Source organism: Macaca fascicularis, chromosome 5, assembly GCF_037993035.2.
Source record: "Macaca fascicularis isolate 582-1 chromosome 5, T2T-MFA8v1.1".
NCBI classification, from domain to species: Eukaryota; Metazoa; Chordata; class Mammalia; order Primates; family Cercopithecidae; genus Macaca; species Macaca fascicularis.
In genome coordinates, this window is record NC_088379.1 from 55644647 (window position 1) to 55668553 (window position 23907).

Consider the following 23907-nt stretch of genomic DNA (forward strand, 5'->3'; position numbering starts at 1 on the left):
TGACCATAAATGGTAGGAGACCCTACATTAGCCAGGAAATCATGACTTATCCACAGGATAAAAGTCTACCAAATTTCAACCAGTGCAATTTAAAAAAAAATGTGTGTGTCTGTGTGTGTGTGCATGTGTGTTAATGTTATTAATATTTATTATTTATTTATTTTTGGTTGCTTCCATTTAAAAAAAATTGTACCTATGAGAGAATTCTAACATCATATAATTATATTTACAAGAGTGGACGGGAAATAGGACTAAGTTTTTACAACCATTAATCCACTAAACAGACAAATATATCAATCAAGTGACCACTAAATTCCTATTTTTTTGATAAAGAATAAAACTTATATGACATGGGATTTTATGAAATTATACATACTATGCAACATTAATCACTTTTCAGAAAAGTGTCCTCTGAACCCCAAGATAAAACTACACTTGTCTGATTTCCATTAAAACAATTAGAGAAACTACATTAGCCTAATTTCCACTAAGAATTTCATACAGATAGATAATAACATGATCTAAGTGTTGATATTCTAACATGGAAGCCAGGAGCAGGGGAGAAAGACAGGTAGAATGGAAGACTTCAAGGAATGTTTCATGTCCCCAAATTAGTTTTCTTTGTTTTACATAAAAGCTAATTTTCAGATTTGGCCCTCAAAGCTCATTTTATAAATATAATATGTGTGTGTGTGAATGTATATGTGTGAGTGTGTGTATATATGTATATATATGTGTATATATGTATATATATGTGTGTGTGTGTGTATATATTTCTTTTTTTTTTTTGCTAGTGGCAGTAGCGGGAGGGGAGAGGATGGTTCCCAACTTGGTCTATCTATTGAACTTCTGGTGGAACATGAAAGAATTAAGTTAAAAGAGGAATAAAAATTTTGCCACAATAGCAAAGACTCTGAATCAACTCAAATGTCCATCAGTGACAGACTGGATTAAGAAAATGTGGCACATATACACCATGGAATACTATGCAGCCATAAAAAAGGATGAGTTCGTGTCCTTTGTAGGGACATGGATGCAGCTGGGAACCATCATTCTCAGCAAACTATCGCAAGAACAGAAAACCAAACACTGCATGTTCTCACTCATAGGTGGGAATTGAACAATGAGATTACCTGGACACAGGAAGGGGAACATCACACACCAGGGCCTATTGTGGGGAAGGGGGAGGGGGGAGGGATAGCATTAGGAGATATACCTAATGTAAATGATGAGTTAATGGGTGCAGCACACCAACATGGCACATGTATACGTATGTAACAAACCTGCATGTTGTGCACATGTACCCTAGAACTTAAAGTATAATAGCAAAAAAATTATGCCAGGACAACAGGCATAAACCAGACTGCTCAAGGGAAACCAGACATTTGGTTATACTTGGTGGAAACTAGAACCCTAGTTACAAAAGAGTCTGGGAAATATTTTTAGCTTTTCTGCTTCTATTATAAAGGAAGACAGGCTAGAAGAGGGTTGCACTAGATGTTAAATGAGCCTATGTACCTGACCTGCTACCCATTTGTTAAATATGGGGGCAGGCACAGTGGCCCATTCCTGTAATCCAGCACTTTGGGAACCTGAGGTGGGAGGATCACTTAAAGCCAGAAGTTCAAGATAAGCCTGGGCAACATAGCAAAACCCTGTCTCTACAAAACAAAATGCAAAAATTAGCGGGCATGGTGGCACATGCCTATAGTCCTAGCTACTTAGGAGGCTGAGGCAGGAGAATCACTTGAGCCCAGAAGTTCAAAGCTGCAGTGAGCTATGACTGCACCACTGCACTCCAGCCTGTGTGACAGAACAAGACCCTGTCTCTAAAAAATAAATAAATAAATATTAGAGAGCTCATGGATTAATATATTCCCCAAAAAATCGAATATTATAACAATTTTATTATAGTGATATGGTTTGGCTGTGTCCCCACTCAAATTTCATCTTGAATTGTAGCTCCCATAATCCCTACGTGATACTGGATAAGTCTCACAAGATCTGATGGTTTTATAAATGGCAGTTCCCTTGCACAACTCTCTTGCCAGCCGTCATGTAAGATATGTCTTTGATCCTCCTTTGCCTTCTACCATGATTATGAGGCCTCCCCAGCCCTGTGGAATTGTGAGTCCATTAAACCTCTTTTTCATTATATATATAAAAAAAATTTGCATGTGAGTGGTTGAAGAATGAGAATCAGGGAGTTCCTGCCACCTAACCATGTAACCCTGAATGGCTTGGTGAGCTGTGGGCTGCATGGAACACAAAGGACTCCTTCTCCAGGCTTTGCAGTGTTGTGCTTTAGAAAGTGATTGCAGGGGCAAAAGACATCAGCGAAGATTGCCGGGGACAAGATTACTTGCTTAGGACCCAGGAGAATCACCAACAATAATGATGACAATTTGGTCATTATAGCTAACACTTATTTAGTGCTTACAATAGCAGGGTACTCCTCTACACATTTATATGCATATATACATATATGCACGTACAGACATATATGTATGTGTGTGTATATATATAGATAGATAGATAGAGAGAGAGAGAGAGAAAGTTAATTTAATTTTTACAAAACTTTATTAGGTAAATGTCATTATTATCTGCATTGAGGTTTGCAACCAAAACCTCACCACATAACGCCATGCTCCTTTGCATGGCATTGTCTTTTGTGCAGACATATTCTCCAGAAATCCTTAGACAGGATAGCTTCTGACAGAGCTGGGTTAACTATTCAAGGTTCTAAATACCTTTATGTTCTTTCTCTCCATCTTTTTCTGCCTGTTTGTCTGTCTTTCTGTCCCTATCCAGCTAGCTATTCTATATGCAGATAAGATACGGATATGGAATCCACTACCTGTGATTACAGAATGAGTAAATGATAGATTATAAAAAATATCTTTCCGAATTGCCATTGACACTAGGTTATTTCTAGTCAATCCATAACCAAAACAAACGGCTTCAAAAAGGTAAAAAATGATAAAAAGAAAAACAAGTTATTAACAGTAATAAGCCCAGTGTGGTGGCTCACACCTATAATCCCGCACTTTGGGAGGCTGAGGCGGTTGGATCACTTGAGGTCAGGAGTGAGAGACCAGCCTGGCCAACATGGTGAAACCCCGTCTCTACTAAAAAATACAAAATTAGCTGGATGTGGTGGCACATGCCTGTAATCCCAGCTACTTGGGAGGCTGAGGCAGGAGAATCGCTTGAACCCGAGAGGCAGAGGTTATACTGAGCAGAGATCGCAGCACTGCACTCCAACCTGGGCAACAGAGTGAAACTCTGTCTAAAATAAAATAATAATTTAATTTAGGAACAGTGGTGACTCAAGAACTTGTGCCACATACTAACATAAGGGTAGCACAGCCGATTTGAATAACAGCAACACATGCTACTGAAAGCACAGAGGAAAACTTAAAAGCAACATAGTAGAGTAAAATTCACACTGGGACATGAGCCAAGGCCCAAGGTTCTTGACATGGCCATACCACCTCCTAGCTCTGGGTAAGTGACTAAACCACTAAAAATCAGTTGATTTATTTACAGACCAAGGAAGTCTGACTAAATGATTTCTAAAGATCCCTTCTAGTTCTTCCACTCTATGATCCTAGTTCATTACTTGAAATAAAGAGGCCAAAAGCTCTGTGGAATAATTCTATGATCTTAGAGTTGAAAATGTTTCTTATGATTGGATCATCTGGTACAAGCCTCTCATTTTACAGATAAGGAACCTCTTTCTTTAGAGTTCATGCTCTCTGATTCCTATATTGCCTTCATCCACAAATTTGCTGATCACTTCCTAACATTCACTCAGTAAAGACTTGATACCTGGATTCTGTTTCTTTTTCTACCTGTGTCTAGATCATTCTAGACAACTTCAATGCCCATTAAAATGATATTCTATCTTTATACACTCTTAACCACCTCAATTCAAGTGACTTTCATCTTTATTTCACACAGCCGTGGCCAACCTTAAAATCTGTCCACACCCCAATGAACCTGGGCCTCCTAGTTTTTAGCACCCTCTCACCCTTATTTCCTCCAGGGAGATCCTTGAGTACTTCTTTACCTTCCAGTCATTCAACCCCCAGCTGGCCTCCCATTCTCCTATTCATGTTAGCCTCAATGTCCAGCAACCATTCCTTCTAATTCACTTACTCTGTCTCTCCTCCCCTCTCACTCCCATCTTTTCAATTTCTCTCTCTAGTCTGGGCTATTACCCTTTCCCTCCTAAGGTGATTATATCTCTTTCACGGTAATATCAAAAACTAAAATATTAAACAAAACAAAACCCTCTCCCTTCCCTTGTGCAATCATTCCAAAAATGTTGACTAGGTGACTTCTGTGTGCTGCCTACTGTGCTGTTCAATGGGCTGCAATAGTGAAGACAGCAAGATTCCTGCTCTCAAGGAGCTAAGAATCTGGAGGAAAAAGCGGATAAGTAAACAGGCATTGCAGTCTGGTCAAGGGGTATGAATAGGGCAAGCACAAAGTGCCGTGGAAGCACACTGAAGGGTTTGATGGTGGGGGATGGGAGATTCAGAGAAACCTCTCAGATGGAATGCTGCCTACCTAAAGCCCCATTTCTCTCCTTCCACCCCCCCAGTCAAGCTCCTGAAAGGATGGCCTTTATTGAGCCTTCCTTTCCCCACTTTCCATTCACTCCTTTAATCAATGCTCTGCAATACAGTTTCCACTCCCCCTACTCCATTGAGATCAACCACAGCATGGCCACCGGTGGCCTATATGCTGCCAGATCTGAAGGGCCATATGAAGTTCTCCTCCCACTTACTCCTTTAACTGTGCTCAACACGGTTAATACAAACTTTCTGGGCATCTTCTACTCCCCTTGGTGACTATAATATTACTCTCTTCTTTGACCATTTCTTTCCTTTCACCTCTCTGACCACAGTTTCTCAATCTTCTTAAGCACTTTCTCTGATGCTCACCTCCCCTTAAATGACTGTACTCCCCAAATTCCATCCTTCATCTTGTACCCTTTTCCACACAATATCTTTGGATGAGCTCTTTAATTCTACATGTTTGCAATACTATCTATGTGCTGATGACAGCTACATTATATCTCCAGCCCCATCTTCTCCTCTGAGCCTTAGACTTACATATCCAGCTACCATTCTGACATATCCACCTGGGTCTTTCCCAGACATTTCAAACCAATATGTCCCAAACTGAAATCGCCATTTTTCCCAGATGGGCTGTTTTTCCTCATTCTCCTATATTCTCAATATCAGTTGGTGACTCAGCTAACCAAGTAGTCATTAACCCATAAATATGGCAGTCATTTCTCCTTTTCCTTTCTGTCACCCTCCTACCTTCATCTAGTTCTACTGATTTATCCCCTAAATACTTGTCATACCTGCCCTTATCTCTTGATCCCTACACTACCAGTGCTCCAGTTCTGCTATTCATCCTCTCTGGGTGATTCTCTCAGCTTCTGAACTGATCTCCTCATTTCTAATATTATGCATTATCTTTGAAAACCAGAGATACTTTTTTTCTAAAAAAGCCAGCCATTCCACCCTTATGCCTAAAACCTTTGTTAGTATTCTATAACCTTAAAATAAAATTCCAAACTCCATACTACAGCATACAATGCTCTGATAACCTCAAACTTACCAACCCTCTAACCTCATCTCTCATTAATTAATTCATTCAGTCAGTAAAAAAAAAAATTACTGAGTGTCTACCATGTGTCAGGTGTTATTGTAGGTGTTGTGGATATACAGAGAATAAAAGAGACAGTAAACAAAAAAAATCAATAAAATAGATAGTAGTTAGTATCAGAAAGAAAAACAAAGTCTAGAAGAGGAATACAAAATGTGTGGTAGGGGGTAGAGATTTACAATTTTAAACGGAATGGCATCCAGGCAAGACTTCAAGTAAAAGATCAAGCAATATATGTATACATATATGTGTATAAACACACATCTCTCTCTTATTCATATATATACGAATATGCATACCAGGCATATATATATATACACACACATGCATACCAGGCACTCTTCTGCCATAGAGCATTTGCACTTTGCTGTTCCCTCTGAAATTGTTCCTTCTCAGATGTATACATATAAATTCAAGGAACAGCAAGAAGGCTTGGTGTCTGAGGCAGTGCGCAAGGGAGAAAACAATAGAATATTAATTAGAGGGGCACAGTAGTAGCTTAAAGGACGTTGTGAAATGTTACTTTGAGAAGAGAAGCCACTGGAAGCCACTGGAGGGGTTTAAGGAGAGAAGCAACATGATCTGAGTTCAATTTTATTAGGATCACTGTCTCTATTATATCAAGATTACAGTGAAAAAGGCAAGTATAGAAACAGTGAAACCAGTTAAGAGGCTATTGTGAGAATCCAGACAAAAGGATGATAATAATGGAACCAGACTGACAGCAGAGAAGTCACATTTGGAATTTACTGTTTCATGAAGGAAGAGCTGGGAGGGGATTGTTAATGTACTAGATATGGGATGTGGGAGAAAGTGGGGAGTCAAAGGTGATGCTAAGTTTTTAGGCCACAGCAACTGGGAGAATGGGGTCGCCATTTAACCAAGATGAGAAAAATTAGGAGAGCAAATTAGGAAGAGGTGAAATTATGAGTTTGATATATAACAAAGATGGGAGACTTTTTCTGTGAAGGGCCAGACAGTAAATATCTGGCTTTTGAGAGTCACACATGGTCTACATGGCAACAATACAATGCTATTGTTGCAGCCAAGGTCAATACATAAACAAATAAGTGAGCCTGTGTTTCCATCAATGGTGACAATTGATTTCACATAATTTTCACATTATAAAATACTGGTTTTTATTTTTTCAATCATTTCAAAATGTAAAAGCCACTCTTAGATCATAAGCTGTACAAAAACAGGCAGTGGGCCAGATTTAGTCTGCTAACCCCTGATACAGAGCATGTTTAGATTTCAGCAATGTAATCTATGTCTTCTAACATGTAGTTCAGGGCTTCTTCCATGATAACACAATTCTTCACATGAAGTGGGGAAGGGCATTTTTCATGGCATTTTTGCCACCAGCTCAGAGTCTGACTTGACTTACTTATTAGCAAACCAAATAGTGATTTTTTTAGGGAATATTTACCCCATAAACATAAAGCTCCATAACATACAATAAAATCTTATCAAGTATGCCAATACTTAAAATATTCCCAGCTTCTCAGGAATACATTCATGCAGAAATGAAGGAATACCCTTAAAGGCATACCTTCGCTCCAATGTCAGGTACAAACAGAAACTTATTAGCATTAGATGGCATAAAGACTCAAGATTAATTATTGGAAGGAGTCGAAAACTAGAAAAATAAACTTGAAATTGACAGAATGCTTTATGAATAAAATAATTGGTCTTGTCCTGGGAGTTTCAAAAGTTCAAATTTAAAGCTTAAGCTTTTTTAAAAAATAGGTTCACTTTAAAAAGAAAAGAGTCAGCAACTAGAAAAAGTATTATTCTAACAGAATAGATGTGTAGTCAGAAAAAAACTGAAAATTTTTAACAGAAGGGAAGGGAGGAAATACCAGTCACAGACTTAGTCAAATACAAAGAGATTTATTGAGTCAAAGATGTGCTTATGTTCCTAGGGAGCCCAGTGGTAGCACAATAATACAATCAGTGGCAGACCCAAATGATATTTTTAGAAGATCTTTTTCAATAAGTCAGTTCTGACTTTCAATCCATTCAATGGTTCATGCATGCTGCAGTTAATGCTAGTAGCTTTGGCATCAGACTCGAGGTAAAAATCTCTAGTCAGCAGTTTATTAATTGCCTGATCATGGTTAAGCTGCTTAAAATCTCCAGGCTTCACTTTCCTCATCTATAAAGTGGGGATAAAGATACCTACCCCACATAATATTAAATGGGATAACATTATTAAGACCTTAAGCCAAGTCCCTGGCCCAGAGTAAATGCCCAATAAATGGAAATTGGGATGTTCTTAGATATGATACGTTAAAATTCTGGAAATTAGGATATTCTTAGATGCAGTACGTTAAAATTCTCTTCTGCATTTCATTAAGCTTCCAATTAGAGATTAGAATAAATGTCAAAAACAGATGTCTGAAATGATCCAAAAACCTAACCCTTCACTGACTTTACCAATACATGTAGGACACAATTAGGATACCGTACCTTCTCAAAGGCACATTGAGGGTTTCTGCAAACAGCAGGTTTGCAGATAACGATATCACCATGGCAACGGCAGTTCTGGCATGAATCGGGCTTCCAAATTGTGGCATCCTGCAAAGAGGCATAAGCTCTGACTTAAAAACTGATCAGTCAAGGCATGAGCACACAAAAGCAGCACCAACAATAGTCCCACATCCTGGACAATTAAAAGACAAAGAAAAGTCACAGGCACACCACACACAGTACTTGCTGGGCACTTATTAAACCCCACGAGGCAATATAATCAGTATAATCCATTTCACAACAGTCAACCCACGTAGCCAAAGACAAGGGGATGCGGCAGAGAGCTGTCGATACCCAGAGTAAAAACCATCGATTGACCTGAAACCATAGGAGGACAAGTTGCTCCCTGACTTGAAGTTTCGCTTTGCTGTTAACTAGCAGAAACCATTGGAGCAGGTTTAAAGGAAAATGACACTTTGGACTAGCCCTAACCAGCATCCTAAAAGCAGTATTCACCACTAGATACTATAAGCACCACAGGCTTCATTTTTCAGCTCTTTGCTACTTCATCGTCTTAACATTCATCAGAAACGAGGATTTGAGTTAAGCAGTTGGATTTTTAAAGACAGATGCACCAACACATGTATGTGTGACTATTTTGTGCCTGGCTGGGTGCTGGGCATATTGAGGTATAAATGAAGCATAAGTGTGGGCAGTATCCACAAGGATCTCACAAATTATTTGGGGTCATGAACATGAGAGAATTAAATAAACATAAGTTAATGTTACTATGTTATTACGTCACAAATTGGAAAGGAAAACAATGGTCGCAAACAGAAAAGTGAACCCTGGCTCCGTTAAGGGTCTCAGAAATTGCTTCCCTATTTCTCATCTTCCCTCATGCTGAATCCACATTTCAGTTATGCCCATTTTGAAGTAACTTTGAAACCAACTATCTCATAGCTTCCACAGAAACCTGTTTCTGGGTCCATTGAAAGGCTGCTCTGATGACTTCAAATTGAAACACTAAAGACCCCATGGACTGTCCTCAGATTCATTTTCCCAGAGATTTCCTAACCCAAATTCCTATTAGAATTGAAAGCAGCCATACTATTTGGCTAAATTTCAAACACTAAATCTTTTTGAAGAGTGCTGTCCATGTTATTCTCTGGTTTAAAAGTATACACTGCTCAGATGATGGGTGCACCAAAATCTCAGAAATCATCACTAAAGTACGTCTCCATGTAAACACCACCTGTTCCCAAAAACTCTATTAAAAAAAAAAAATTTAAAAAACCCTCAAAGCCAAAAAATAAATAAATAAATACAACTATTTCATGGCTTATCTTTACCTCTGTTGAGATAAAATGCAGACCCCATAAGCTGACCCTGTCTCCCCAGCCTTGACAACTTGGTCAACACTATTGGACAACCCCAGCCTCCTCTTTCCTGGTCTCATATCTCATTCTCCCCTGGATTCCTACTCTTCCCTGACTTTTCCTGAGAAGAGTTTGCAACCAACAAGCTTATTCTTAGTCTCAACACCTCAGAGATGAATCATTCCTAACCCTTAACTGCCATTCAGGTATAGCTTTTCACTAGCCCTCTGTGACCTCACTTTTTCCTGCATGCACTATTATACAGTTGTTTTGTTTTGTTTTGTTTTGTAACAGGGTCTCACTGTGTCACCAGGCTGAAGCGCGGTGGCATGATCACAGCTCACTGCAGCCTCAACCTCCCAGGCTCAAGTGATCTTCCCACCTCAGCCTCCCAAGTAGCTGGGACTACAGGCATGCACCACCACACCCAGAAAAATTTTGTATTTTTTGTAAAGACAGTTTCACCATGTTGACCAGGCTGGTGACAAACTCCTAGGCTCAAGCAATCTGCCTACCTCAGATTCCCAAAATACTGAGCCTGCAGGCATGAGCCACTGCACCCGGCCCTGTCACACTTTATTGCACTCATTTATATTCCTGTTAGCCTTACTGGACCAGACTGTGGGTGCCTGAAGTGGGAACGCTCCTTGGCCTGGCACACTACAGATCCTTAGGAAGCAAGAGTTCATAGTTCCTAAGTTGCTTAATGAAGACCTGTTCCCTCCTTTCTCAACTTTCTCACCCTGTTTTCCTGAGTCAACCAGTAGTTGAAGTCCTACTAAAATACTTTAGGGAAGAGTAAGATAAGTTTCCAAGCTCCTGACAGAGTCCTGAGAACACCAGCATTCAATTAGAGCTGAGATGAGCTAGAAACTGGTGGATGCTAGCAATGGACATTTTCACACAAAATGGCAAAAACCAAATGTGATGATTCATTTCATATGCCAGCTTAGCTAGGCTATGGTGCCCACTTCTTTGGTCAAACACTAGTCTCAATGTTGCTGTGAAGGTACTTTGTTGAGGAGAGTATCATGAACAATCGGCTGACTTTTAAGCAAAGGAGATGACCCTCTGTAATACGGGTGCACTCATCCAATCAGTTAGTGACCTTAACCACACAAACTGAGGTTTCCTGGAAAAAAAGGGAATTCAGCCTCAAGACTAAAATATAGCATTTCTGCCCAAGTTTCCAGCCTGCTGATCTGCTCTATAATACAGTTTGAACTTGCCAGTCCCAACAATCGCATGAGCCAATTCCTTAAAATAAATCTCTCTCCCTCTGTCTTAGAGAGGTATCCAATAGGACATATATGTATATATTATCGATTCTCTGGAGAACCAAGACTAATATACCAACATTGGTGTAGATTTACATGGATATGCACAACATTTCCAAGCAAAATATAAAATCATCCTTTAAAGTCAAGAAATGCTAGCTAAATTCATAACCTCTCGGGGAATGTGCTTCAAACTCTGGGGCCTCTCCAAAGTCATTTAGGAAATATATAATCTATCTGAGATGAGATTACATTCCCAATATCTGATTTACAAAAATACTGAATCGAAGCAGAAAAGCACCGGAACTTGGCTTAGAATACCTCTGAATTTCTTTCTTTTTATTGCTATAGCACATTCTTCAAATTTGGCAATAGTGTGACAACTACAGTCTACTCTTAACCCAAAGAGCAAGGATAAGAAGGTGAGGAAAAACAAATTTTATTCCCAAGCACAATGTAGTATGTTTCCTGCTGATTTCAAGAAAACAATCTTGGTTTCAGGATACAGATTAAATAAAAATGACAACTTCACAAAACCAGCAGCTACTATTTATTGATCAGTTACTTACGCTCCCCGCTCTGGGAGCAGGAAGTGCTGATCACAGGGACAATTGTGGAATAGAGGGAGGGTGGCTTTTCCCACCTCTGCCATCTTCCTGCAAAGCTGGAGAAAGTATCTGTAGTCAATGCTACACAAAGCCCTTACATACATGTCAACCCTATGAAACTGACACTATTATTATGATTCTGATTTTACAGATGAGAAAACAGGATGAGCGAGATTGAACCAGTTGCCCAAGTTCACAGAGTTCTTAGGAGACCTAAGGACTCAGGCTCTGGAGACGGACTGACCAGGTTTGAATCCTGGTGACACCATTTATTAACTGAGTCTGTTATTGAGTTAACACGTCCATGCCCAGGTTCCTCATCTGTAAAATAGAAATGAGAAAGTACATATTCAATAAGTTTATTGAAAGCATCAAAGGAGATGCTGTATTTAAAGATAAGTCAACGGTGTCTGGCACTTATTAAGGGATCATTAAATGTAATTTATTTTTAATCCAAATGTTGTCTATTATGTCACAGGCATTCAGCAATGTCTTCTAACTATTTCATTTTCTCAAAGGGAAAACAGTCCTATAAGTACTTTGACTTTCCCATCTTCTCATTCCAGTCTACATAAGTAAAACCTAGCAGAGAGAAATCATTACTTAATTAGGACCCTAGCATTTAGAGGATCCAGAACATTGCTGAATAAGAGAGAAATGAATCTATAGGTTGAGTTTTCAAGACTACTTGGGAAATTCAAAAAGTATCTATCTCTCTAAGCTGGCATAATCATGAGCCATGTCTTTGACCTAGACATTGGTTGGCCACGCCAGCTTATATGTACTCCTTTAAACTTCGTATGACTCTAAGTGCCAGTCATATTTATTCTCTCCAGATGCAACATTCTTACTTCTTGAGGTGAAGTTCTTCTCTGCACTTCCATTATTTTGACAGTGACACCCAAAGCAGTCCACTATACGTTTAAGCAGTCCTCAGTCACTAGACTTGGCTTCCTAAACTGTAAACAGTATCTTGTAAGAACATGGAGTAGGTTGTTCACTTTCATTCACAAAACCACACTTTTTCTTTATGTTAATTCAAAGTTTAAATGTATCTGGGCTTAGGAAGCCTTCCTGATATGTTTACATATCTGTCTTCCCAGCAGACTATGACTCTTCAAGCAAGGAGATCTCATTTGATTCCTCTTTGTATATCTCAAAATTCACTTAGCACAGTTTCTGAATGTTGGCTGAATTAATTAATAATCAACCCTGAGTTTGTTTACCTGCACACAATAGATAATACCTTATCTATTCATAAGAATTGAGATACTCCAGTTAGGTTGTGAGAGCTTGAGAAAACAAAGTTTAAATGATGTCACTACAAAATCTTTATAACGTTGAATGTCATTACTCCATTGATGTCAAACTATGTTTAAAGAAAAATTTTCTTCATCTAGGTGTTGGACCTATCAAAAATCTTCCTTGTATTGGCTGGGCGCGGTGGCTCATGCCTGTAATCCCAGCACTTTGGGAGGCCAAGGCGGGCGGATCATGAGGTCAGGAGATCGAGACCATCCTGGCTAACACGATGAAACCCCATCTCTACTAAAAACACAAAATATTAGCCAGGCATGGTGGCGGGCGCCTGTAGTCCCAGCTACTTGGGAGGCTGAGGCAGGAGAATGGCGTGAACCCAGGAGGCAGAGCTTTCAGTGAGCCGAGATCACACCACTGCACTCCAGCCTGGGTGACAGAGCAACACTCCATCTCAAAAAAAAAAAAAAAAAAAAAAAAAAACTTCCTTGTATTAATATCTCCATGAAACTAAATAATGTATTATGGTTAATTTTAAGTAAAATGAGTTCTTTACCAAGGCCTGGACACATGGCCATGTTTTTCAGGTCTAAATCTTTAGAAATCAATTATATGGTCACATAAAGTTGCTTTATGAAAGCAGGGAAGCTAGAGTTCCTCAATAGCTAGAACTTTGGATAAAGCCATAAAATCCAAAGTAATAACATTGTAAACTAAGTTTTACAGATTTTCCACGTTGCTATTGCAATTCCAACACTTTAAAGTCCTCCTTTCCAATCTAACACACACTCAGCAAAAGAAATACTCTTAAAATAGCTTTTCACTAGAAGATAGATAAGGATTAGATTATGACAAGCCTAAAAAGCAATCAAAATATAATTGTAAACAGCTTTTAATATTTTAATAATATATGAATAAAATCTTCTTGCAGATAATATAATGCCTCCATCCCCAAATACTTCAAAGTAATAGCAAGGTGCTTTTAAAAAAAACTTGTTTCACTTGGGTAAGTATTTACTGAATATTTGATTAGTGCTAAAAATAAACAATAAATATATCCTTAATCAGTACTCAAATTTCTGGGGGGGGGGGAGAATTATTTATAGAATTCTAAAGAGCAGTATATCAACTGTCAACATGAATTTTCTTTCATCTAAATGGTGTAATAACCCTACTTTAATTATTGATTAATTCATCTCATTTTAAATTCCCTTGGCTTCTTAGACTAAAAGTGAGAAAGAAAGTATAAAGCTCCCCAAAAGCTGTGTTTTCAAATTACAAAACAGTATGTAGAATATAATATTTTTGTGACAAAAATATATCTATGTGCATAGAAACAAACTGTGGAATTATATAAACCCGTAAGTGAGGGGTAGATAACTCTGTGTGTAAGTTCCAGATGATTTTTTGTTTTCCTTTATCCTTATCTGTATTTTTCATTTTTCAACAACAAAGATATATAATTTTTATATATATAATTTATGTGATCTTTTGGAGTTACTTTTACAATATAAGGTGCCCAGGCATGGTGGCTCACGCTTGTAATCCCAGCCCTTTGGGAGACCAAAGAGGGTGAATCACGAGGTCAGGAGTCTGAGACCAGCCTGGCTAACATGGTGAAACTCCATCTCCACTAAAAATAGAAACAAAATTGCTGGGCGTGGTGGCAGGTGCCTGTTATCCCAGCTACTCAGAAGGCTGAGGCAGGAGACTCGTTTGAACCTGGGAGGCGGAGGTTGCAGTGAGCCGAGTTCGTGCCACTACACTCCAGCACTGGCAACAGTGTGAGACTCCATCTCAAAAAATGATAATAATAAAATAAAATATAAGGTAAAAAACAAATATGTTATGCTTTTTCTCCCAGCCGACTATAGATAGATGAACTCTGGTCTACGGAGTTGAACTGTCATGGGGGAGGGAATTTAAATAAAAACCACTTAGCAAATACATAACAGTAGCAATTTATCTAAATTTCCTGAGCTATCCCCTAACCTTCTTGTACTTAGCAAAAGTTTTGAAAATTAACAGTGTTTCCTACTTGCCCTTCAAAGCAGCGAACAGGACGCAATATTCAACTAAGTCTCATGTCTTCATTTCTGGAGGTTCATTTTCCTGACAAGTCTGGTTTTCAGGAAAGATAATCTATAAAAAAGGGTTCTTTGACCCAGCTCCCATTTGGGCACAGAAATAATGGTCCTTGTTTGTCAGGGAACCATAAAGAAAGGAATCAATAACTTTCATAAAGTTATTTTAGAGTGCAATTCTTTCCCCAAGTGCCCTTCTTCAGACAGCTTTGATAAACAATACCTTTTCTATTTGTTCTCAATTTAAAGTTCATGTAAAGCTCCTCATTCTGTCCCAAATAAAAAGGAGCAGAGGACACTCATCGTTAAGAAAAGATGTGAGACTTTGTATTTACATTAAATTCTCTCCTTTCAGGAGGAGCAAATACAGGTTAATTAAAAAACAAAATTGTGATCCACTTCCTGTTTGAGACCTCTTTCAAAGGCTTGTTTCATATAATACCCCCTTAAGAAGTTTCTTGTTTTACACATCAAAAACCTAAGTAGTTTCCCATTTCAACATCCTGGCATGATTACCTTCTACCTGATCTCCTCCTCCAGCTGTCTTAAAATGATAAACCTGAAGGCATGGCTCTAAGAGTATCAACTTGTATACAGAAACAACAGCGTGAATCACAGATGAAAAGATTGCTGCTAATTATAGCTTTAAAATGTCTTTGTGCAAGAGACCCTGAACAGCATAGTAAGTTAGCATCATGCTTTGGTAGAGAAGTCTTAGAACAGTGTAGTACCAAGGGTGGAGGCAGGGAGATGGAAAGAAAGGGACAAGCTACCTCCAAGTGCTTCCCAGGTCCTCCACATACTCATGATGGTACCACTTCTCACAGCGTCCTGTGAAACTGACATCATGACTCGGATTTTATAAATGAGGGAATGAGGTGTGAAAAGGCAGAGTGAATTGTTCAGAGCTCAGCTATTAATAGGAGCGGCTAGATCTGGGATTCAAACCCAACCTTTTTTTTTTTTTTTTTTTTGAATTCTGTGCTGTTATCATATAATATCAATAACAATGCCTTATATTGTATAGTCTTATCATTTCAAATCTCTCTTACTTCTACTCTCTGACTTTAACAGACTACCCAGGCAGGACACACTAGGGCAGTGCTACCTGCATTTACAGATAAAGGGACTGTGATGCTTAAGTGACTTACTTGCCCAGTACGTTCGCATGCCTGCAACAGCATACTCCCACCCTTCTTAATCTAACTTCCACACATCCTCAGGGTCTTAGTTGAAATATCACTTCCTCAGATTGGCCTTTTCTGCCTCCTTCACTTAGTAAATATTCCCCTACCTCATGTCTCAAAGCTCCACCTGCTTCCACAAAGCCAGGCTTAGTCCTCTCAGTTTCGTTTTACATAGGAAAAACAAACAAACAAGGACAAAGAGGGCACCTTCTGGTTTCCAGATTCTTTGGCATTTTCACATTTTTATTTCTTCCTAAAACCTTTGAGATAGATTTTATCATCTCCATTTTACAGACAAGGAAACCAAGGTTCAGAGAGGTTAAGTAATATCCCAAAGCTTGTAACTGATGATATTAATGCCTATATTTCAGCCAGTGTCCATTTGATTTTAAGGCTTATGTTTTCCCACCAAACCCACCTCCATACCCACAGGCTTGGTTTATGAACATAGGTTACACACCACACTAAGTCAGGTAGCAATGCTAACATGGTAGAATAAGTTCATTTACTTCTTAGCTTTAGGACCTTGCACAAATCTCTTAGCTTTTCTGAGTCTCTGTTTCCTCATATGCAAACTAAGAGTAAGATTGGACCCAATCAGGTGACAATAAAGATGAAATAAGCTAATGTACTTGTATCAGCACAGTGACTTGTCCTTAGGAAGTACTCAATAAATGTTAGCTATGAGCTTGGTCACTTGCCACAATCTAAGCCTGTTGATCATGGTATTTTCTGTGACAGAGGGAGTAGGTATAGCATTTAGACCTATAGAAAATCCCTGCTGGAATTTCCAGTTTCCAAGATAAGAAGAAGATAACTTTTCCATTGCTTAAATGTTGGTACATATTCCACTACTGAGTGCTATAGAAACTGTACTTCTAGAGTGGTACACACACATACACACACAAAATAGGATATCTTCAAAATATAGAATAAAATACCCAGAGAATGTGCTCCTCTTCATTCCAAATTCTGAAGCAATAGAAATACAGGTTCAGTTCTGTAACTGTTCTATTTTTTACACCCAGTTTTCCACTTGTTGTAACATAATCCTGTAATAGTGAGAGCCTGATCTAAGAGAACCCCAGTGACAGATTAACCATTATAAATTCCCAGAGATGTTAACCACAGAAGTTCCACTATGAGTAAAACATCTGCCTCATCTTTCCACTTTAAGTAATCCAGATATTAGGGAGACTTTACTGTAGCTTAAGCTTATAATTTTTTTTTTTTTTTTTTTTTTTTTTTTTTGAGACAGAGTCTCGCTTTGTCATCCAAGGCTGGAGTGCAGTGGTGTGATCTCAGCTCACTGCAAGCTCCCCCTCCCAGGTTCATGCCATTCTCCTGCCTCAGCCTCCCAAGTAGCTGGGACTACAGGCGCCTGCCAGCACACCTGGCTAACTTTTTGTATTTTTAGTAGAGACGAGGTTTCGCTGTGTTAGCCTGGATGGTCTCAATCTCCTGAACTCATGATCCACCCACCTCGGCCTTATAATTTCCTTCTTTCTCTATTAATTTAGCTCCCAGAGACTTCATTTCATATTCCTAAGGCAAATGGGCAGAAAAAAGTAAACATTCAAAATGTTTGCACATGAAATTAAATTATAGCTATACCGTTATCTCTCATATTAAAATTATTTATTTTCTTGGCATCTTCCTCCACTAGATCATTATCATTCATTTTATAATTAGTTTTTGACTTGTCTCTCTCCCTTCCTAAGAGTAGGGACAATTTATTTATATATAGGTAGCTTTGTATTCTTGTAGTGACTAAACCATAGCAGGCACTTAATGTTTTTGAATGAGTTGATGGATGGATAGATGGGCAAATATTCTCAAATTTAGAGAATTGCTAACTATTTTGTGATGTCATTGCTGAAAAGTCGGATACACGGATGACAGCATTCAGTTCAACATACTGCCCTTGAAAATCTTTGCTGCTGCAATGGCCATCTTCAACCTATGCTGTTTGAGATCTTGCCTTCTAGATTAATAGCTCAGTCAAGACCTTTGCTCTAAAAGAGTTTCTCTACTTCTGACTGAATGCCAGGCCAGTGCTATTGTGATCTGGCATGCCACAGCTGTGTCATATCATTTGAAGCTCTGCTGCATGTTCTCAATCCCTAAGTCTTCTTCTAGCCAGCCCCTTGGCCAGTTAAACTGACCATCCACTGAATGGTTGAGAGTTGTACTAACACTCGCATTCAATTAGGTTAAAGCCACATCCTACTAAATGTGTTTCTAAACCTGGCAGAGGCCCTGAGTTCAAGGTTTCATTGCCAGTGACTCAGCCTCATAATGTAACATTAACCAAGTCTCCTACATGAGGCTATACCATCTCAAGAGGCATTTAAAAATTTGCTTTGAAGACTGCTGGTTTAGAGGTGATTCTAGCATTTAATGAACAGGGGTCCTAAATGCTGGATGTCATAGGAGTAAGACATAACTGCACCAAGAAAAATTGTCCCACTTTCACATGACTTTCAAATGTCCAGTCATGCATGTCAGTGAAAAATCTGATTATATATCCTAACTCTATTTTACACATAAACCCAAAGCACTTTATCATAATGTAATAATATACACTGAATTATCCAGGGACTTAACTAGTCAAGGAAAGACTGTACTCTATTTTATTCAGAAATTAATAAAGATTATGAAAGACAATAGATACATATCTTGAAATATGTTCAATAACTACTAATATTTCCACAGATAACTAGTATCTACAAACATAATTAAATGGAAATCCTAGAACATGGAAAGTCAAACAAATAAAATTAATTTTGCTTAATGGCAGACTGGCTGTATCTAAAGAAAACAAGAATATAAGTCAATACAAAATATCTAAACTGAAGCAGAAAAAAACAAAAGGATAAAAAACACAGAAAACAGAATTAGTGACACACGGAACACATTACAAAGTTTAACAAATGAGTGATTGAGTTCTAAAGACAAAATTACAGAAATGGGTGGAAACAAAATTTTTTTAAAATATGGTCAAGAATTTTCTAAAACTGAAGAAAAATATCAAGCCATAAATTCAAGAATTGCTATGAATATCGATCAGAATAATAAAGAAAACAACACCTAAGCACTTCAGAATAAGACTGCTAAAAACGAACAGCAAAGAGAAAACTCTTTAAAGCCACAGAGGGGTAGGAAATTATTTTCAAATAAGAATGCCAAAACTGATAGTAACTTCTCCACACACATTAAAAAAAAAAAGATGGAACTCAGAAGACAAATCTTTAAATTGCTGAATGAAAACAATCACTAAGAATTCTATACCCAGCACAAACACCTTTCAAGAATGAAAATGAGATAAAAATGTTTTAAATTAATAAAACCAGTGAGAATTTTTCACCTTTAGACGCAAACTAAAACAATATGAAAGGAAGTTCTCCAGGCAATAAGAAAAAGACTCTAAATAGAAACACAGTAATGTAGGAAGAAATTTAGAATAATAGGGTAAATATATAGGTAGATCTAAGTAATAACTATACAAAACGAAAATAATATCTGTTGGGATTTAACATATGTGTAAACACAAAACGCATAAAAACACACAAGATAGGAGATAGATGAAAAAACGGAGAATTCAAAGGTTATAGTAATGGCTGAGAAGAGGTAAATAAAATGATTCACACATGTTGTAATATCCAGGGTAACCACTAAAGGAATAGTAAAAGTGTGTTTAACTAACAAGCTAAGAATAATAAACTGAAATATTTAAAAAATAATGGATTGATTCAAAGACAAAAAGAAAGGGGAAAATATACAGAACAGGAGTAACAAATAGAAAGCAAATAGTAAGGTACATATAAACCTACTCAATAATTATAATGCAGGAACATGTTAAAAGATAAAAATTGTCAGACTGGATAAAGGCAAAGCGGTGGATCCAGTAACATGGAGAGCCATTATTATCAAGTATGAATTGAATGTCTTAAAGAATAAACCCCAATATGTGTATTTGTATATATTTATGCCTCATTCAAAATAGAATTTTAGACTCTAAATTCTTGAAGAATTCAAGGCATCAAGAATTTACTGAGGATCTATCACGTGGTAAGCAATGTGGAAGATATAGACGAATAAAATCTAACCCAGATACAGAAGACCACAACCTGGTCCTTCACATCTGCTCTTGATCTGGAAATATAGTTAAAGAAGCAAGATTTCTGAAATGATTAAGGAACAAAGCAAAATAAATAATTAGAGAGGGAACACAGTATAGAAAAAGAGCCATGGACCAGGAGTCAGAACCTGGATTCTGGCCCAGATTCTGCCTTTACCAAGCTGGGTAAACCAGATAAACCACCTCCCTGGGCTTCAGGTTCCTCCTCCATTAAATTTAGAGATTAGCCCACGTAGTCCATAATCCTGAGATGGATTACAAACTCAGGTAACTCTGAGTTCAAATGTAGTTCCCCAACTTAACAATTCCAGAACCATAAGCAAGGTAAGTATCTTGACCAAGCTTCCATTTTCTTTTTCTTAAAAAGAACAAAAATAACAAAATCAATCCTAGAGGAATGTAATGGGGATATATCAGATAACACATCTGAGATTCCTTAGCACCATGCTTAGCACTCACAGGGTAGAACAGAGGCTCTCAGACATCCATCCTTAGACCTTTCCTGTGCTCCAGACACATCCTGTATGACCTGTTTCTCAGAGAGGTCATCAATGTACACCCTCACATGGAATTTGTAAAGCAATTTATCATGCACTGGATTTCTTCCTTTGTGTGTATTTCAGTATATGACCACTACTAATGTGCAAACAAGTTAGAAAGAGTACCTTTCAAAATATGATCTCCACAGAGACACTGCTTTTTAAAAATCAAACACAAAAATCTCCCAAGCCACATTTTAAAATGTCATCACAAAAGTTGTATGCCAGCCAGGCACAGTGGCTCATGCCTGTAATCTCAGCACTTTGGGACGCTGAGGCAGGAGGATCACTTGGGCCTGGGAGTTTGAGACCAGCCTGGGCAACATAGTGAGACGCTATCTCGACAAAAAATAAACAATTAGCTGGGTGCGGTGGTACGCACCTGCAGTCCCAGCTACATGGGAAGCTGAGGTGGGGGGATTGCTTGAGACTGGGAAGTGGAGGCTACAATGAGCCGTGATCGCACTACTGCACTCCAGTCTGGGGAACAAAGTGGAACTCTGCCTCAAAAAACAAAAGTTATATGACCACACACATCCTCATAGCTACTATTTACTGAGCGATTATTACATACACATATATACACATGTATATTATTGGTGTAACATACATATTACATACATAGACGTATTGCATACATACATATACATGTGTATTTATATGTGACATTGAATCCTCATAAAAATACTATGAAGTAGTTATTACCGCTACTGTTTTTTTGTTTTGTTTTGTTTTGTTTTGTTTTGAGACGGAGTCTCGCTCTGTCGCCCAGGCTGGAGTGCAGTGGCCGGATCTCAGCTCACTGCAAGCTCCACCTCCGGGGTTTGCGCCATTCTCCTGCCTCAGCCTCCGGAGTAGCTGGGACTACAGGCGCCCGCCACCTTGCCTGGCTAGTTTTTTGTATTTTTTAGTAGAGAGGGGGTTTCACCGTGTTAGCCAGGATGGTCTCGATCTCCTGACCTCGTGATCCGCCCGTCTCGGCCTCCCAAAGTGCTGGGATTACAGGCTTGAGCCACCGTGGCCGGCCCTACCGCTACTGTTTTATAAAACAAGAACATAAAGAATGTCTGGACAGTTATCACACAACTGGTGAAGCCAGGATTTGAACATAGGACTGATTGGTGTCAAGGACCACGATCTTTCAAATGAAAAGTGATACTGGTTTCAGGAAGAACAGCTCTCACCAGGTTTGAGCCACTGATCAATAGATCTAATTGACTTGGACTGCCACTATTACCTCCACTGGAAGTGTTTGAGGAAGCTTTCCATAAAGCCACATGATATAAAATAATAATAATAATATAGTAACAAAACTGTACTACACAAAACTATTCAATCAACCTCTTTCATCTTGGCAAGTAAGAAGAGTATAAGAATTGCTTAGCTGCTTCTATTTCCATTTCTTGGGTTCAAAGCAGAAATATTATAGAAATATAATATTAAATGTAATATTATAGAAATCTAATTTCTAAGTCAGAGGTAATAAATAGGTTTTATCACACATGCCAGCCCTAAAAATAGTTATCTGAAGTGCTATGTTGAGGAGGATTCTGAAGCTCTGTTTGGCAAGTGAAATGGGAAAGATTACCGCTGTCTGCGCAGGCTCAGGGTTAAGCTGAGAAGAGGAATGGAAGTAGCTATACCATATGTTCCCATGTACTAAGCCAACGTAATCTACCCTAAAGTGTTGTTCACTACCGTCATTAGATTAATGAATTAAAGTAGAAAGAAAAGAAAGCTGCCTGGGCCAAAACCACCAAGATGCTCAACTTTAATGATCAACTAATCATCAACATTTTACTTTCCTTATTTTTCCATTAAGCTACTCAACTCTTTCCAGACATGTAAACCTTTCCTCATTCATAACTAGTTTACAAAATGGGCTTCTGTTCTGCATCAGCTATTTTTCCCAAGAACGCCCTGGCACCATGGGCCACAACTGGCATGTGAATTCAGCATCTTCACCCCCAGGGATGTGGATCCCATCCCCATTCCAAACCAAGAGGAAATTAACTGCCAGTTCTGATGGGGATGACATACTGACTCAGTACTCAGACCAAGCAATCCACTCCCGCAGTCAGCAAAATACACACTGGTTGTATTCTCTAACAACACAAAAATGCTTCATTCGATTTGCTTCCAGCCTCACTGTTTGCCAGGAAGCCACTGAAAAGAAGCAGGTATCAAGTGTCTCAGAGGAAGACCCTCCCAGGGTTCATTGTTAAATCCAGAGGCAGAACCCAGAGCAATTACACTTCTGGTACAATTACCAGCATCACGCACTCCCTGCCAAGTGAGGAGGCTTGGCAGCTGAATAATACAGCTTTCATTTTACATTTCCACTCCAATTAGCTGACAGTACTAGTCAATTGGCTGAATAAAACAAAATGCAGGGGAAGTTGAAAGGCCTCTATGTGGTTTGCAGAGCTGTGCCTTCAAGAACAATGATAAGATGAAAGGTACTGAAAAGCAAATTAGGAGACCCACCGCAACAAAAGGGCAGGCTGCAGACAACCCACAGGTGGGATGGATGGTTTAAATGGCGAGAGATATTTAAGCTCACCACCCATCCCACCTACTGTTTATTTTACTAATAGCAAGAAAATTAAATTGACGCCCCTGAACTTACTCACTGCCAGGTCTAGCTGGGACTTATTAGCATTACCAGCATATACATGCATAGGCAAACATTCTCCTGAGAACTTTTAGCCTTTCTTTCTGCCCTGCAGTCAACATTTACAGATACGTCGCTGTGTGCAAAGCCCCACTAATGATTAGCTGTTACGGAAATAGAGGACAATGAGTTTCCGGGGAAGTTCATGGGCTCACCGGTGACATGAAATGCACATGCATGAATTAAGCAGGAGACCACACAGTGGACAGCAAGGGAAGAGGGGGGCAGCCAGCAACTTTGAATAACTGGACCATTAAAACTTCCTGACCAGTGCCCGAATCCTAGTGAATCCTGCTGTGGTGTTCCAGTAGATTCCACAGGAGTCCTCCCAAGTTCTGGCTTGATAACTCCGTAACTCTTCCAGAGCTGAGCAGAATCAACCAGCGCCTTGAGCCCGGTAATACATAGTCCAGATGGAACCAGGGCAGAGCTCCACGGCTCTGCCCTGCTCACTCATAGTCTTCCAGAGCTTATACGAGGCTAATCACACACACTGTTAACAGGGAAAGTTCTATCTGGCCACGCTGAGGACAAACCTGAGACTTCCAGTACAGTTGAGGAATGATTCCATTAAAGACAGAGTGAACACTATAATTTGTTT

At 38.8% G+C, this 23907-nt stretch overlaps 1 protein-coding gene across 6 annotated transcripts in view; it reads right to left on the bottom strand.

Moving 5' to 3' along the window:
* The window catches only part of FRAS1 (Fraser extracellular matrix complex subunit 1), a 449074-nt gene that overhangs the window by 282552 nt on the left and 142615 nt on the right, over positions 1–23907 (bottom strand). For 5 of the 6 annotated variants that reach the window (XM_005554975.5, XM_065545065.2, XM_065545064.2 and 2 more), the window contains one exon: positions 8161–8268. The exons of the other annotated variant lie outside the window; for it this stretch is intronic. In XM_005554975.5, coding sequence (XP_005555032.3) covers positions 8161–8268 — 108 coding nt within the window. The remainder of the gene's footprint in view (positions 1–8160; positions 8269–23907) is intronic. 6 annotated transcript variants of the gene reach the window in all.